Source organism: Erithacus rubecula (genome assembly GCF_903797595.1).
Source record: "Erithacus rubecula genome assembly, chromosome: 4".
Classification (NCBI taxonomy): Eukaryota; Metazoa; Chordata; class Aves; order Passeriformes; family Muscicapidae; genus Erithacus; species Erithacus rubecula.
The window spans coordinates 7412924-7427487 of record NC_136686.1 but is presented as its reverse complement, the minus strand read 5'-3'; the positions used below and the strand labels follow the sequence as shown (position 1 = coordinate 7427487).

Sequence of the window (14564 nt, the reverse complement as noted above, 5' to 3'; positions counted from 1 at the left end):
AACCATTTCCCTGGGCAGCTTGTTCCCAAGCTTGATATGCTTTATCCACAAGGAATGTTTCTGAGACATCCAATCTAAAACTCCGGTGGTGCAACTTGGGGTGATTTCTTCTGCTCATATTGTTGGTTTCCTGGGAGAATATAATGATCCTGGCCATGATTCATTGTCTCTCCAATAATCTTTAGAGTCCTATAAAATCACCGGGGTGTTGCTTTTCCTCTGTGGTAAACAGCCCACCTCCCTCAGCCCTCCTTCATCAGACATGTGCTCTGGACCATTCCACAGCTCCATTTCCCTTCTGTGCACACACTCAAGCACCTCCATGTATTTCTTGTTGTGCAGTGACTAAAAGTGAACGCAGCATTTGAGGCACAGCCTCACCACTGCCCTGCTGGGGAGGATAATCACCGTATTTTTCTGCTGGCATCACTGGCTCTGACAGAAGCTGGGATGCCATTGGCTTCTTGCCAATTGCCAGCCCCTCTTCCCCCAGCCTGTTGCACTGTGTGGGGTGGGAGAGACCAATGGGCAGGGCACAGCATTTTGCCTCCTTCTGTCTCATACAGCTGGACTTGACCCATCCACTACACCTGGCCAGATCCCTGAGTAGAGCCTTCCTATCCTCTGGCAGACCAAAAATCCTGCCCTACTCCTTTTAATTTGGATTTCAATCCGTGTCCTGACTTTCTCTGGAATTGTGCCGGGATGTCAGTGAGGATTTTGCTGACGTGAAGGCCACACTGTGAAGATGGGATCTGTGCAGCCAAGAAAGGCCCTCTTGTTCTGGGGCCTTCCATGGCACTGGCAGCACAAGTGAGAGCCTTCCTTGGCCTTTGTCATCAGCAAGGTCCCAGTTTAGGAAAACACTGAACTCCCTATGAGGTTAAAAACAAATGAAGGCACATGTCAAGCGGGCTGCTAGGTCAATGTGAGCTGGGCTGCTTCTGTTCTGCTTGAATTTTTGATAGGTTTGACTGGCACTTTCCAAGAGGGAATCCTTATTCCCACGCTGCACTCTCAAGGTTTTTCTACTCACAATTGCCATTCAACTTCCATCAAGAAAAATAGTACCAGCAACAAGGTCTATCTCTGGAGCCATCCACAAAGTGTTGGGCACTCTCCTCTTCTCTGTGCACGGTCAGCATGGGGCAATAAAATTCACCTGAATAAACCTGTCCCTCTAAAAAGGACTGTTTCAATGCAAGATGTCTTTGCCTATGTTAATCAACTACAATTTGGCAGAAGGAAGGAAGGCAGGTCAGGCCTGACATCATTTTCTTCTCCTGGTAAAAAGGTCAGGTAACACAGTCAAATATCCCTGTGTCAAGAGCAGTGGAAATATTCCTGTAGGACAGGAGCTGTACTCCTATAGGACAGGAATTGACACAGAAAAAAGTGAGGACAACCCTATCCTGCTTTGGAAACCCTCGGCTAACATGGTTGAATATTTTTTTAACTACCTAGTTGCTTCTCCTCTCTAGGCTGTCTCAACTGAGGTACAAGGCTGCCTGCGAGGCATCCATGAAATCAGAGCAACAAGGTTTTGGGGAAAGGGGCTTGTTGATGGAGACAAGTTAGGCAAGCTAAATGTGCTGGCCATGGCCCCAGAAATACTAAAAGAAATCATAATGGCAAATTGCAGAAGGCCAAAGCAGGAATACCACTGGAGCAAATGGAACGGAACCAAGCAAAAGAACATGTTGATCAAATATGCGTTTAAAACAGAGCACTGCTGCAGTTTGTCCCATGCAATGGCTCTGCCCCCTGTGCTGCAAACCTCTAGCTCAGAGCAACTCAACAGGCTGTGTCAGGAAACAATTCCCTCGTACCAGGATATAATACATACAAGTGTAGGCATAGAGAATGTGTGTTTTATAGCTTTATTCTGTGGTGAAATCCTCTAGGCAGGGGCTGTTCAGATGTGAAAAGCCCAGGAATAGGCTCAGGAAGTAGCAGGCAGGTGTTGGCATTGGGGCAACTTGGGAATTCTGTGTAATTTGGATAAATTGTATCCAATGTCCCATGGCCTCTCCCTTAATTCAAGTAACACCTCAGGACTCCACTGTGTCTTCCCCAGACATAAAGCTCAGGTGTGGCGTTGGTTTCTCCGCACAGGGAGGTGCCCTAGTCCCTCGGGCCCAGTGCCAGGCTCTTCCCTGGTCTCTGAGCCATCCAGGAGCCGTGGCCTGGCTGCTGCACGGATCTGCCCGGCTCTCTCTCTGCCGGCCGCTCTGCAGAGCTCCCAGCTCCAGCTGGCAGGGCCTCAGCGCCCGCCCCGTGCCCTCCTGCCCCGACGGCCACAGCAGGCCCTGCTTGCTGCCCTCATGGTGGCCCTGCTGGCCCCAGGGCTCTGCAAGGGCTGCTGCGGGGGCACCTTCCTGCGGCCTTTCAGTCCCTGGCGGGCCCAGCACGGACCTGCCCGGGGCTGTGCACAAGGGCTGCAGGGCCAGCGCCAGCCCAGGGGCTGCCACTGACACAGGGCGGCCCCAGGCTGCAGATGGGGCAGCAGTTGTTGGCTCTGAGGCCGCTGAGGCCCTGGCCCACGCTGCCCACAGCAGCTGTGGCTGCCCCAGCCCTGGCACTGATCCCAGGGGCCGCCTTGGCCGGGGCTGGGAGCGACCCGGCCCAGCGCAAGCTGTCCCTGGCCTGGGCAGCAGGGCTGCAACCAGATCATTTGTAAGGAGCCTTCCAGCCCAGCCCTGCTGGGATTCTGTGATCACAGGGGCCAGGCCCAGCTGGGCCTGATTCCTCATGAGAACCACTCAGCCCTGGAGCCTTTGGCTCCGCTCAAGGACAATGTGCACCAGCCCAGGCTGCTCACAGTGTGTGAGATTAACCAGTATGGTAGAACTGGCTGAGATCAGTGCAGTCGTGCACAACGCAGATTATTGAATATTATTGTTTATTGGAACGGGAGAAAAGCAGTTTCTGGCCTGCCATCCGTAAATTCACTTTCTAGCGAGCATCATTTTGTGTCTCCAACTGATAGAGACATGACCTATGGCTTTACTCGCACGTACAAAAATAATTTTGTAGGTGCAATATATCATCTCTATGCATTATATATGCTATGAATGTATCTATTTAATGAAAATTTTATTGATATAAATGCGCCACTCATATATGTGACAGCAGACAATGACAACAAATACATGCAATATTTTTATTGTTTAAAGAAAACGACAAAGAGAACCCAAAACACTAACTTCTATCAGGTATCTTCTACAGTCCTACTTCTTCTAGTTTCTTCTACAGTCCTATCTATACAAATATTCAGGTTAGCTCCAATACAGATGTTGGAATGGTGACTTAGGTGTTTCCTTTTGGAGCACAAGGAGAAGCGTCATCCGTTGGCTGATCCTGGGCACATTCTGTCCTCTTCTGCCAAGGGCCGGCAGGGTGTTCTCTGCTGCTGCATGGGGCGGGCACGCACAAGCATAACTCTGTGCAGGAGAGCCTCTTTCACTCCTCGTTGTCAATGATGCGTTTGAGCCACCAGTGCAGATCCTCGTACTGATTGATGGCCTGGGAGTGGGCCATGGGATCCGTCTCCAGGTCGTGGAAGAGGTTGTAATACGTGGCCGTTTGGACATCTGGGGGCAAACTGATCCCCCCACGAAGCCTCCGGTTGCCCACAATGAAGTGGTTGAGGCGTCTCTCTTGCACACACGTGCGAAGGCCCTCGCTGATGTCCAGCAGCCGCCTCACAAAATGTCTCCTGCGCCACTGGGACTCCGGGACGACATTCAGGAGGTGCATGACGATGGTCTTCATGGTGTAGGTGGAGAAGCCTAAGCCCAGCTGCAGACGGGTGAAGAACTGCAGGCATCTGAGGTGCAAGCTGCCATAGGGGGCCCGCCTGGTCATGTACTTGAGGAACTTCACCTCTGCCACGGCGTAGCTCTCCGGCCAGACTGTGCTGCACGTATAGGCTTCTCGAGGCTCGCTGCTCACAAAGACATCGGTGTCGTCTTGCCTCACCCCAAAGAGGATCTCAATGCGGAAGGTGTCCCTGCCGTTGGTCACCTGGAATTGGCAGGAGCGTTTGGAGGGCAGCATCACTAAACGCCAACAGTGGGACTGAAGCAAAGCCGGCCACACTGCTCTCACCAGCTGGTAGAACCAGCGGGCAGTTTTGTGCACGTCCAGGTAGGAGTCGCTGCACAGCGTGTCCACGAGGCTGGGATCCTGCTTTGCCCTCAGCTCCTCCTCGGGCTGGTGCAGGAAGCACAGCATGTCCTTCCCCCGCTGCGCCTCGCCGCAGGTGCACTCCTGCTGCACGCGCACGCGGAAGTTCCTGACGCGCCTCTGGCCTGCAGTGTCCAGCTCCAGGTGGAAGCTGTGCCCTCGGGGAGGAGTCATGGGTACCAGCACCTGGTACACCACATCCTGCTCACGGGGACTCCAACCTTCAAAGGCACTGCCCACCCCGATGGCTTCTTGCAGGACCGGGTAGAAGGTGTCGGACAGGACGCGTCGAAAGAACCTTGCAAAATCTTTCATGACATCGGTCGTCCACTGGCATCCTGACAGCAGGTCCTGCACAGGCCACTGGATGCGCTCCATTACCATTCTTCCAATATTATCCGCAAGGACATGCTCGTCGACTTCAACTCCAGCGTGGACTTGTGCATGTGCAGCAACTTCCTGGGCATTGCCATCATCGTTGTTGTTTTCCTCCCCGTGCACATCATTGTCTCCATTGCCTTCGTCCCCTTCATTTCTATCATCCACTTGTGCATTTGCAGCACCTTCTTCATTTCCCTCCACAAATCTGCCCTCCTCTTCATTGACATGATCGTTCTCCTCTTCATGCTCCTGTCTTCTCAGGCTCCTTTTCCTGCACATGTAGCACAGGGCCAAGAAAAGCAGCAGGAGCCCAGCAGCAGCCCATTGTTGCCCGAACCACAAGGCAGAGTAGACCAGGTCTCCCCAGTCCCAGACACCCTGCTTCAGGATCAGCCGCTCCACCTCCAGCTCCAGACGCATCCTCTCCTCTTCCTGGAGCTTTGCCCACGCCTCCATACGCTCACGGGTCGCATCATCTATTCCATCTCCCACAGGCTGTGGGAACTGGAATATGCTTTGCAAGAGCAAGAACCAGAAGATCCAGGAATCCATGGTCTGCAGGGGAATGGAGAGAAGGCCATGAGTGGCGCTGGGAGGGAGGCGGCTGGCACTGGGGACGGCAGGGACGCCAATGCCAGGGCTCTGGGGACAGGAAGGGCAGAGCCCCAGACAGCTGGCAAGCAGCGAGGCCTGTCCCACTGCCCCAGCAGCAGCAGCAGCAGGGTGCCCTGCCCAGGGCTCTCCCCACCATCAGGGCCAGTCCCTCCATGCAGGGGGAGAACCCAGCCCCAAGTGCAGCGTTTCTGTCCCAGCCCTTGTCCCCAGCACGTGTGCACTCACCGCCTGCCCAAGCAGTACAGGGCCAGCGTTACCTGCTGGCGCCTTTTAGAGCTGCCCCCACTGTGACATGTCCCCCATGATGTCACACATGTGTCACAGAACACCAGAGCCAGGCCAGCCCCGCCCTTTGTTCCCATCCAGCTCAGCCAGTCAGAGGGGCCCGGGTGTAGTGGTTAAGGCAGCCTTTCAGTAAATCTTCTTCAGAGAACTTCTCTTGGTGTTTCTCTTCTCTTTCTCACCTGCCACGAACACACTCCTCCATTCGCAGACGGGTCGCCTGTCCATCCATCACCCACAGGCTGTGGGAACTGGAATACACTTTGCAAGAGCAAGAACCACAAGACCCAGGAATCCATGGTCTGCAGGGGGATGGAGAGAAGGCCATGAGTGGCGCTGGGAGGGAGGCGGCTGGCACTGGGGACGGCAGGGACGCCGATGCCAGGGCTCTTGGGGCAGGAAGGACAGGGCCCCAGAGAGCTGGCAGCGGCAGCAGCAGCAGCAGCAGCAGCAAGGTGCCCTGCCCATGGCTCTCCCCACCATCAGGGCCAGTCCCTCCATGCAGGGGGAGAACCCAGCCCCAAGTGCAGCGTTTCTGTCCCAGCCCTTGTCCCCAGCACGTGTGCAATCACCGCCTGCCAAGCAGTACAGGGCCAGCGTTACCTGCTGGCGCCTTTTAGAGCTGCCCCCACTGTGACATGTCCCCATGATGTCACACATGTGTCACAGAACACTAGAGCCAGGCCAGCCCCGCCCTTTGTTCCCATCCAGCTCAGCCAGTCAGAGGGGCCCGGGTGTAGTGGTTAAGGCAGCCTTTCAGTAAATCTTCTTCAGAGAACTTCTCTTGGTGTTTCTCTTCTCTTTCTCACCTGCCACCCCACATGGGCAATCTCATCAATATCCATGTTGGAAGGCACCCTTGAGGATCCCTGAGAGTAAACCTTGACTCCATGCTGAGCTGCAATTAAACCTTTGAGTCGATGCAGGTGGAGAAGACCCTGGAGGTCATGCAATCAAACCACAAACTTTACACTGCCTACTCCACCAACCAGCCCAGTCCCACAATGCCACATCCACGTGACTTTGGAATCTCTGTGAGGATGGTGACTCAGCCATTTCCCTGGGCAGCCTGTTGCCAGATTTGGTATATTGTTCTACAAAGGACATTTCCTAGAAATTCCATCTAAAGCTCCTGTGGTTCAAGTTGTGGTAATTTCTTCTGCTCCTTTTCTGTGTTCCCTGAGAGAATATAATGTTTCTTACCAGCTTACAACCTCCCTCCGAGGAGCTCTAGGGAACTATAAGGTCACTGGTGTGTTGCTTTTCTTCTGTGCTAAACAGCCCCACCTCCCTCAGCCATTCTTCATCAGACTTGTTCTCTGAACCATTCCACAGCCCTATTTCCCTTCTGTGCACACATTCAAGCACCTCCATGTATTTCTTGTTGTGCAGTGACCAAAAGTGAATGCAGGATTTGAGGTACAGCCTCACCATTGCCCTGTGGGTAAGGAAAATTACTGCTCTTTTCCTACTGGCCTCACTGGTACTGACAGAAGCTGAGATGCCATTGGTTCCTAGCCAGTTTCCAGCCCCTCTTCCCCCAGCCTGTTTACTGCATGGGGTGGGAGCGACCAGTGGTCAGGGCACAGCATTTTGCTTTTATCTATCTCATACAGGTGGACTTGACCCATCCATTACACCTGGTCAGATCCCTGAGTAGAGCGTTCTAATCCTTTGGCAGATCAACATTCCTGCTCTACTCATTTTAATTTCCACAGTGCATTGGGAACTGTCTTCTTCTCTGTGCATGTTCAGGATCGGGCAAAGTCACCTGAATATGCATTTGCATCTCAAAGTTACTGCTTTCTTGGCAAATGTCTTCGCCTATTTTAGTTGCCTAAAGCTTGGCAGGAGAAAGGAATGTGAGCCCAGACATCATTTTGATCTCATGTCAAAGAGGTCAGGAAATACTGTCATACATCCCTTTGTTAAGTGCAGTGGAAATATTCCTATAGAGCAGAAAATGAAACAGAAAAAAAAAGACAACCCTATCCTGCTTTAGCAACACCTGGCTCCCATTGTTGAATAGTTTTTTAACTACATATCTGTTTCCTGAAAAAACCCTGTTGAAAATGAGGCCCATCTCATGGCTGTCAGTACCTTTAGGAGTCTTTAAATTGGTAGTAACTGCATTAATTTACAGTTGTCCTTTCTGGGTAATAAACTGCTAAACTCTTGCAGTTGAATCTTCTCTCTCACTCAGGTTGAGGAAGGCCAAGTGGTAGAGAATCTTCCTGCAGAAGGAAGATACTTGTGGAAAAGCAATAATAACACACACTCCCGCCCTATGACTAAACATCTCTAAAATACAGCCAATTCTTGTCAAGCCAACTTTTGCTGACCCAAAACACAGACTGATGGCAAAATCCTAGGGCAGGTAACAGCATCTTAGGAGTTTTGCAGAGCTGGAATGAACACACAACCAGCCAGTGTGGGACAGCCCTGTCTTACACTTGTGGTGACACACTCATCTGAAGCCATGGGCTGTCCTCTGCATTGTGCGATGTCAGCAGTTCCACAGGCCAGGGTTCACCCACCTAGAGGATGAACACCAGACAGGTACAGCTGGGGTTTCTGTGACCCTTCCCAAGACCCTGCCATGCACAGCTCCAGGGCTCAACTGCAGAACATGAGGTTCACCGTATGCCCCATAAGGACAGCAACATAACTGAGTCCTTCCACCAAATCATTTTAAGTAGCATTACACAAGGATTGTCACTTAAAAATAAAGGCAGAAATTCTCAGGTAGTCCTCATGTCTTCTCATCATGTTCTAGCACCTGTATTGTCATGTTATTTTCAGCTGGGATGAGAGCAGAGGGACAGAATCCCCCTCTCCAGGATGATTCCTCCTTAAAAATACTGACAGAGGCATGAAGAAGGCACCTGCCTCTCTTCAGCCCCACAAAAGCTCCAGGAGAAGTTCACAAGAGCATCAATGTCAGAGATGCCTCTTTTCAGCTCCCCACTTCCTCTCTTCCCCTGCCCCAGCCTCCTCAGAGCACCAGTGAGGCAAGCACAAGGTAAACCCATGCAAAATGTGAAGATCTGCAGCCAGGTTCTGCATTTTAGTGTATTTATTGACGTGGTGTAGCATTAAGTGCAAAGCTTAAAGGGCGGGGGAAAAACTCAGAAGAAAGGAGAAAAACTGCATATGAATAATTGGTAATTGCATTAGAAGCTGAGTGGGAAAGAAAGGTTGGCAGCTCCACATCTCTTTTTTTTTGTTTCTTTGTTTAAATAGCAAGACAGTGCAGTATCCTTTGAAAGCAGATAAGCCTGGATATTTCTATTAGGAATTATAGAGAGGATGCCCTTAACAGTATTATTTTTCTAGACCCACTATCTGTGATTTGCTCTCCCCTACTTGAGGTAATCATTGAAGAATTAAAAAATACAACTCAGTCACCACTTCAAAAGCTTTGGTTTTGGCTTTTTTTCTCCCAAGGCAATACAAAGGTACCACTATCACCATGGTTCTTCCCATGATAATTATCAGGAATATACCTCAAACACTGGAATCTGGAAAACAGAGAAAATATGGAAGGATAACTACTGTGTTAAAGAAAAATAATCTTCATAATGCCATGTCCCAATGCACAGCCACCCCATCACCGCCAGGCAGGAAATTCTATCCAAGCATTCAGCACAGAGCAGCTCTGTCAGAGCTGCTGGTTTACATCAGTGCTTTTTTCTTTCCCTTTGCAAATTAAAGGATATCTCTGCCTTGATTTGTAATCACAGAGAAATGCAGATTTGCAACTAACTACAGTATTTCTGATAAACCCCCACCCTCATGGAAAGTTCTTTAATTCAGCATGTGGTTGCTCAGATTTTCAACTTCTCATACCATAAAATGATTTCTGAAATGTCTCATTTACTGGATTATTCACCATTTTGTCATTATGCTCATTTGGACACCTGAAAAAGGAATTTTATACACATTTTCTCATGCAGGAAGGCAGATGAGTAGACACACACCCCCTCCATACACACTGTCAGAAACTACAGAGAGCTGAGAAACAGCATTATAAAATGAAAAGTAACAGGGCCTAAATAAATCTGAAAAACAGGTTATGCAGCAGCATCTCCCCAGAGTCCCTTTCCCTCTTCAGGAGCAGTGCCTGCCCCTGCCATGGGTATGTGGGGAGACGTTTTTCTGGGGAGACCACCTTTGGCCACCCCTGCTTCCAGCACATGGCATGAGGAGCACCTCACCCTGGCTTTCCTTGCTATGAAGTCAATCTAGTTCTCAAAGCATTCTCCCTTTTTTTTTTTTTTTTTTTAATAAATAATCTTTATTAGAAGGCAGCAAGCTAAAACAAGCATTAAAACACATCCTCACAGACAGATAAATATGAAATTAAACTCACAGCAATTGGATTACTGCTGCTGTCAAATCACAGAAAGAATAATTTCAGACAGGAGCATATCCCCAGCTATTAGTTAATTTTCCACTACACTAGTTAAGACTATTTGCTGATGGATTTTGCCATGTCTGATTACCAAGCAGTTAAAAACCAAACCTCTTGTTTGGAAACTACTGGTTATTTACAGCCATTTCTCCAAAGATAATGCAAGCAGGGTTTCCATAATCGGCTTGCTTCAGCTCCCTGATAATCAATTCTTAAACCAGTGCTTGGATGAGAGGAAATCATAGATATTGGAAAGCAATAAAGAAATATCCTCATTCGTGGTCCAATATTCTTTGCTACATGCAAATATGGCTAAGTATGCAGAGAGGCTGCCATGAACAATCAGCACAATTATCTGAAGCTAATCCAAAATACCTTAGGAGCAAAACCAGAGGGAGCATTTTCATGCTGCTACTAGGATTGCAAAGGAGCGTTTCTTGATTGGACTGACTCCAAGCCAGCAACAAATGGATTTTCTGGAGCCACCAAGTTTGTGCTAGATTTTGTTCCAGAGGGAAGTTGTAGGGTGGAGGAGGTGGGATTGCCTCACAGGCGTGTATCCATGGTTCTCCATGTAATGGGTCAGCACCCAGGTGCCCACACTCCTCCCAGCCTGCCTTCCATTTGTGTCCCACAGGTGAGGTTTGTCACTCTCACAAGCACTCTGTGGCAACCCTGCTTGTCTAGGAGCTGCTCTGGAAGACATCCATGCAGCATCCCTACGACAGCAGACTATGTATTTTGGAAAGGATTTTCCAGCATGCTCTAATTTGGTTTAACTTCCACTGAATTCACAGCAAAGTCAGTGGTGGGAGTCTTGAAAAAGGAACACCCATGGGCCAGAGAAAGCACCATTTTTGGACAGTAGCAATGCCTCCTCTGGGTAGAGCAGGTAGGAGGGAAGGCATTGCCTGCCTGGCACACATTCCACCTCTTCTCACACACAGTCACCTCTGAGAGACCTTTATGTGTGGTCACTTCCATCCATATATTGCCACTAGGGCTGGCAGTATTCATACTCAGTTTTGTTAGGAATAATCGCACAAGGAGCAAGGCAGCGAGAAGTCAGAGAACAGAGAATTTTCCAGCATGCTCAGTGAGGTTGTTGGCTGATGGATTTTGATACACTTGATTACCAAGCCATTAAAAAAATCTCTTTGGAAATATTGTCTGCCTGCCAGCATTTCCCCAGTGGATATTGTCCTGAGCATTTATGTGACAGCCTATATGCAGCTGGGCTCCAGCAAAGTCTCAGGTTCTGCACCAGCAGAAGCAGCACAAGCTGGGACCTCAGAGCTGGCAAGAAAGAATACCATACTCAGCCTGCTGGTCACCGAGCCCTTTCCTCTAAGGGACAGACATGACATTTCCCAACCATCCATCAGGATTGTGTTCTCTTGCCTGTGTTACTCTGTCCTTCTGCCATCAGCATCTTCTTGGAAGGTAAGACAAGGAGAACTGTGAAGCTGTTGAGAAAATATAAACCTTCCCTGTGCACCCTCCTGCTGTCCCCCCAGTACCAGCTGAGTTTCTTCCTTCTCCAGCTACCTGTGCCTGCTTGCTCTCCTCCTCCAGGTAGAACTCAAATCCTCTTCCCTCCTTGCCCTGCCACAACTCACAGGTGCCACAGGGTATTTGCTGCTCCTCCTCCCAGGTTACTTCCTCAGAGATACTGCTCCATCCCCTCACCCATAGGGCTGGAGGCTCTGGGCAGGGTTTGCTCTGCCCAGGAGATGGCAAATGCCTTTGGAAAAAGAGGTACAGAAAATTGTAGTCCCTTCACCCCACTGGGGGCTCTGGCAGCTCCACTGCTGAGAACAAGACAGGCTGAGCAACAGAAAGCTGACAAACTCTGATTAATAATAAAGTCATAATAAAACCATGCCAGCTGGCAACAGCATAGTCTGTCAGCAGGGCTGGATTTGTGTGGAGGCAGCCTGCTGTCGTCTGGGTCTGGAAAAACACGGAGCCCCGAGGGAATTGGAGAGTGAGAGCACCCCCTCACCCTCACCTTGTCAACAAAAGTCCCACCTACAGACCAGTCACAGCACCTGACACACTGGGCATTTGGGCAGCCACTGGATTAATGGTCTGCAGAAGGAAAAAGACTGGGTTTTAAGGCTCACTCTGAAGAATTCACTAATCTTACTGACACCCACCCTGAGTTGGGCACAGATGAGCTCACAGAAGACACACTTGGCAAAGGGATTTCATGTGCAAGATGTGAAACAAGGCTCTGACATGTAAAACATGCACAGTGATTCACAGCTACAGATTTATTTATTAGAGAAAAAGGTCATTTTAAAGGCATGATCACACCTTGGGATCACATACAAAATCTGCAGGACTTTATGCTCCTCAGGTATCACCTGTAAACATTGTCTCAGGACAGGTCTACATCTGCTCAGCTAAATAGCAAGGAGGTAACTGGGCAGTAGTTTCACACTGTCACACATCTCATGAAGCTAAAAGAGCATTGCAATAGAAAGTCACTTGGGTGTAAAGCCTTGCCCTGCTCAGCATGACAGAGCAGTCCAGGTGAGACAGCTCAATGGGGTAGTTTTGGATTATGCTACAATGTTTTCAATAAACTGCTTCAAAGAAGAGAATATGCAATGGCTTACCTAAAGGCACCTGAAGAATCCAAGGAGTCTTTCACAAGATGATCATCCTTAATATGATCAAGCTGGTAGCTTTATCAGTACTTTAACATTCATGTTTGTGTATGCTCACTTCTTATTACTGCTTGGGTTTATGGAACCTGGTGAGAGCTGGTCCTACACTTAATAGCCTACTCTGTGTCAATGTTAAAAGTTTGCAGAATCTATTTTTGGTTTTTTGCAGTAAAGTCTGAGACTTCTATATTTTTCTGATTCTAAAATAAAGGGAGGAATTATTTCAAAGAGCATATTAAAAGAGAATGTAAAAAAATATGTTGTACCAGCTGGAAGGAGATTGTGGCTTTGGAATATGAATCAATTTTCAGGATTTCATTTTCTACTCACACACTGGAGTTGCCTTTTCCCACCTCCACTCAAGAGAACAAGTAGGGACACAACTTCTACTTTATTTTTTTTTTAATTATTTAACAAACTTTTGCTACAGCATATGACACAAAATGTGTTAGCTGCCCACTTCTGCAGAGATGCACAGTGAACTTCGGTAACACGCTAGGAGCTGAATTAAATTGTCTGCCAAAAGCAAGCAAACTTTTCTAGACAATCTGTTATTTGACACACTCCAACCAGTAAAGCCTGTTGGACCATCTGCTCTGCATGAAGTCCAGGGTACATGTTTTATATGGTTCTAAACTTAGCAGTGAGCCAGAGTCAACATTTCCACAGTGGGGATCCCCTACAAGAAATTCTATCAACAAGCTCTCGCCCTCTTGGCTTGGTGTCCAAGATCCAGGAAAATCCCTTTTCCCAGGCTATTTCCACCTGTTCACTGCCAACCTGAGACCAATAGAAGCTACACTGCTGCACACACAGTTCCTACCAGTGGGCATCCAGAAATCCCCTACACAACCACAAAAACCCCAGGACACAACAGCTCTACCAGAGGAGGCTGACCTGCTGGAGTTCTCAAACACTCCAAAAAATTTCAAACCCCCCCTAGTCAATATCTTTCTGCCAAAAAGGGAACACAGCCAGGAAAACTACACACAGACACACATATCCCAGCTGCCTTGCATCAAAAGGTAAAAGGGGGAAGGAAAATTAGCTCACTACTGGAGCTGGCTGTACTTCTGCATCCCTAACACACTAGCTCAATCAAAATGTTATCTGCTATCTTTGATTTTTTTTAATGCTGGAGGAAGGAAAAAGAAATTCTTCTTGCACCACAGAGAAACATTTTTAATTCTTATACACAGCAGCCAGCTGGTGTTTCCAGAGTTTCTACACAGCTTTTTTGCATTTCAAATACAGCTTCTCTACCAGATACCTTCCCAGTGGTACCCCAGCAGCTCTGAGTATGGAGAGGGGAAGGAGCTGTTGGACCACCTGTGTCAGCACAAGGGAGGGCACAAAAGGGAGGGAAATTGGGGTGAACCAGAGTCAGAATGCCAAAATACTGAAATATATAGAGGGCAGCATACATAAAAAAAAAATTGGATGCTAGAATGAGGCTGTAAATTGAGGTTTATATATTTCTTCCATGATTTTAGTTGGTGTGTCTGCAGAATAGCTGACAAAATACAAATATCTGACTCTGCTAGGAGTCTTCTTCTGACTGTGACACTGGTATAACTTAATGTGGCCCAAATTATTCTATTTCATAACAGAACTGTGTTCTTCAGTTGTGTTTAGGGTCAGATCACACACCTGCAATAGTATTTCTAGCAAAAACATCCATAACAAGAACTGCTTTGGTACTCCTGGCTTTTTTACACTGTGCATTTTGTTTTTCCTGGCTTTTGATCCTTGACAGTCTGACTAGTGCTGTGTTTACAGACTTTAAACTATTTATTATGTTCTCTTGGGGCTGGTAAATGGATTATGTGACAGGTGGTCTTGAAAGACGTCTAACCCCAGGGACAATCTAGACCTCATCACTCTCAGGGGAAAAAAAGGAAAAAAGAAGGAAAAATAACATATTTTCATTACATTACTACTATTTCAGATCATGTATTTCAACTTCCCATTTACCAACATGGGCTCTATTCCCCAAAGGAAACTGAAGC

The 14564-nt window shown here is 48.4% G+C and overlaps 1 protein-coding gene across 1 annotated transcript; it reads right to left on the bottom strand.

Annotated features, from left to right (window-relative positions):
- Positions 1-3415: 3415 nt before the first annotated feature.
- On the bottom strand, positions 3416-6114 carry LOC306800771 (inositol 1,4,5-trisphosphate receptor-interacting protein-like 1; the record flags this gene model as incomplete). The annotated part of the gene is made up of 3 exons (XM_079303098.1): positions 3416-5211; positions 5649-5855; positions 6070-6114. 3 exons carry the CDS (start codon positions 6112-6114, stop codon positions 3463-3465), a joined length of 2001 nt encoding a protein of 666 aa, XP_079159224.1. The 3' UTR covers positions 3416-3462.
- Between the last annotated feature and the right edge of the window lie 8450 nt (positions 6115-14564).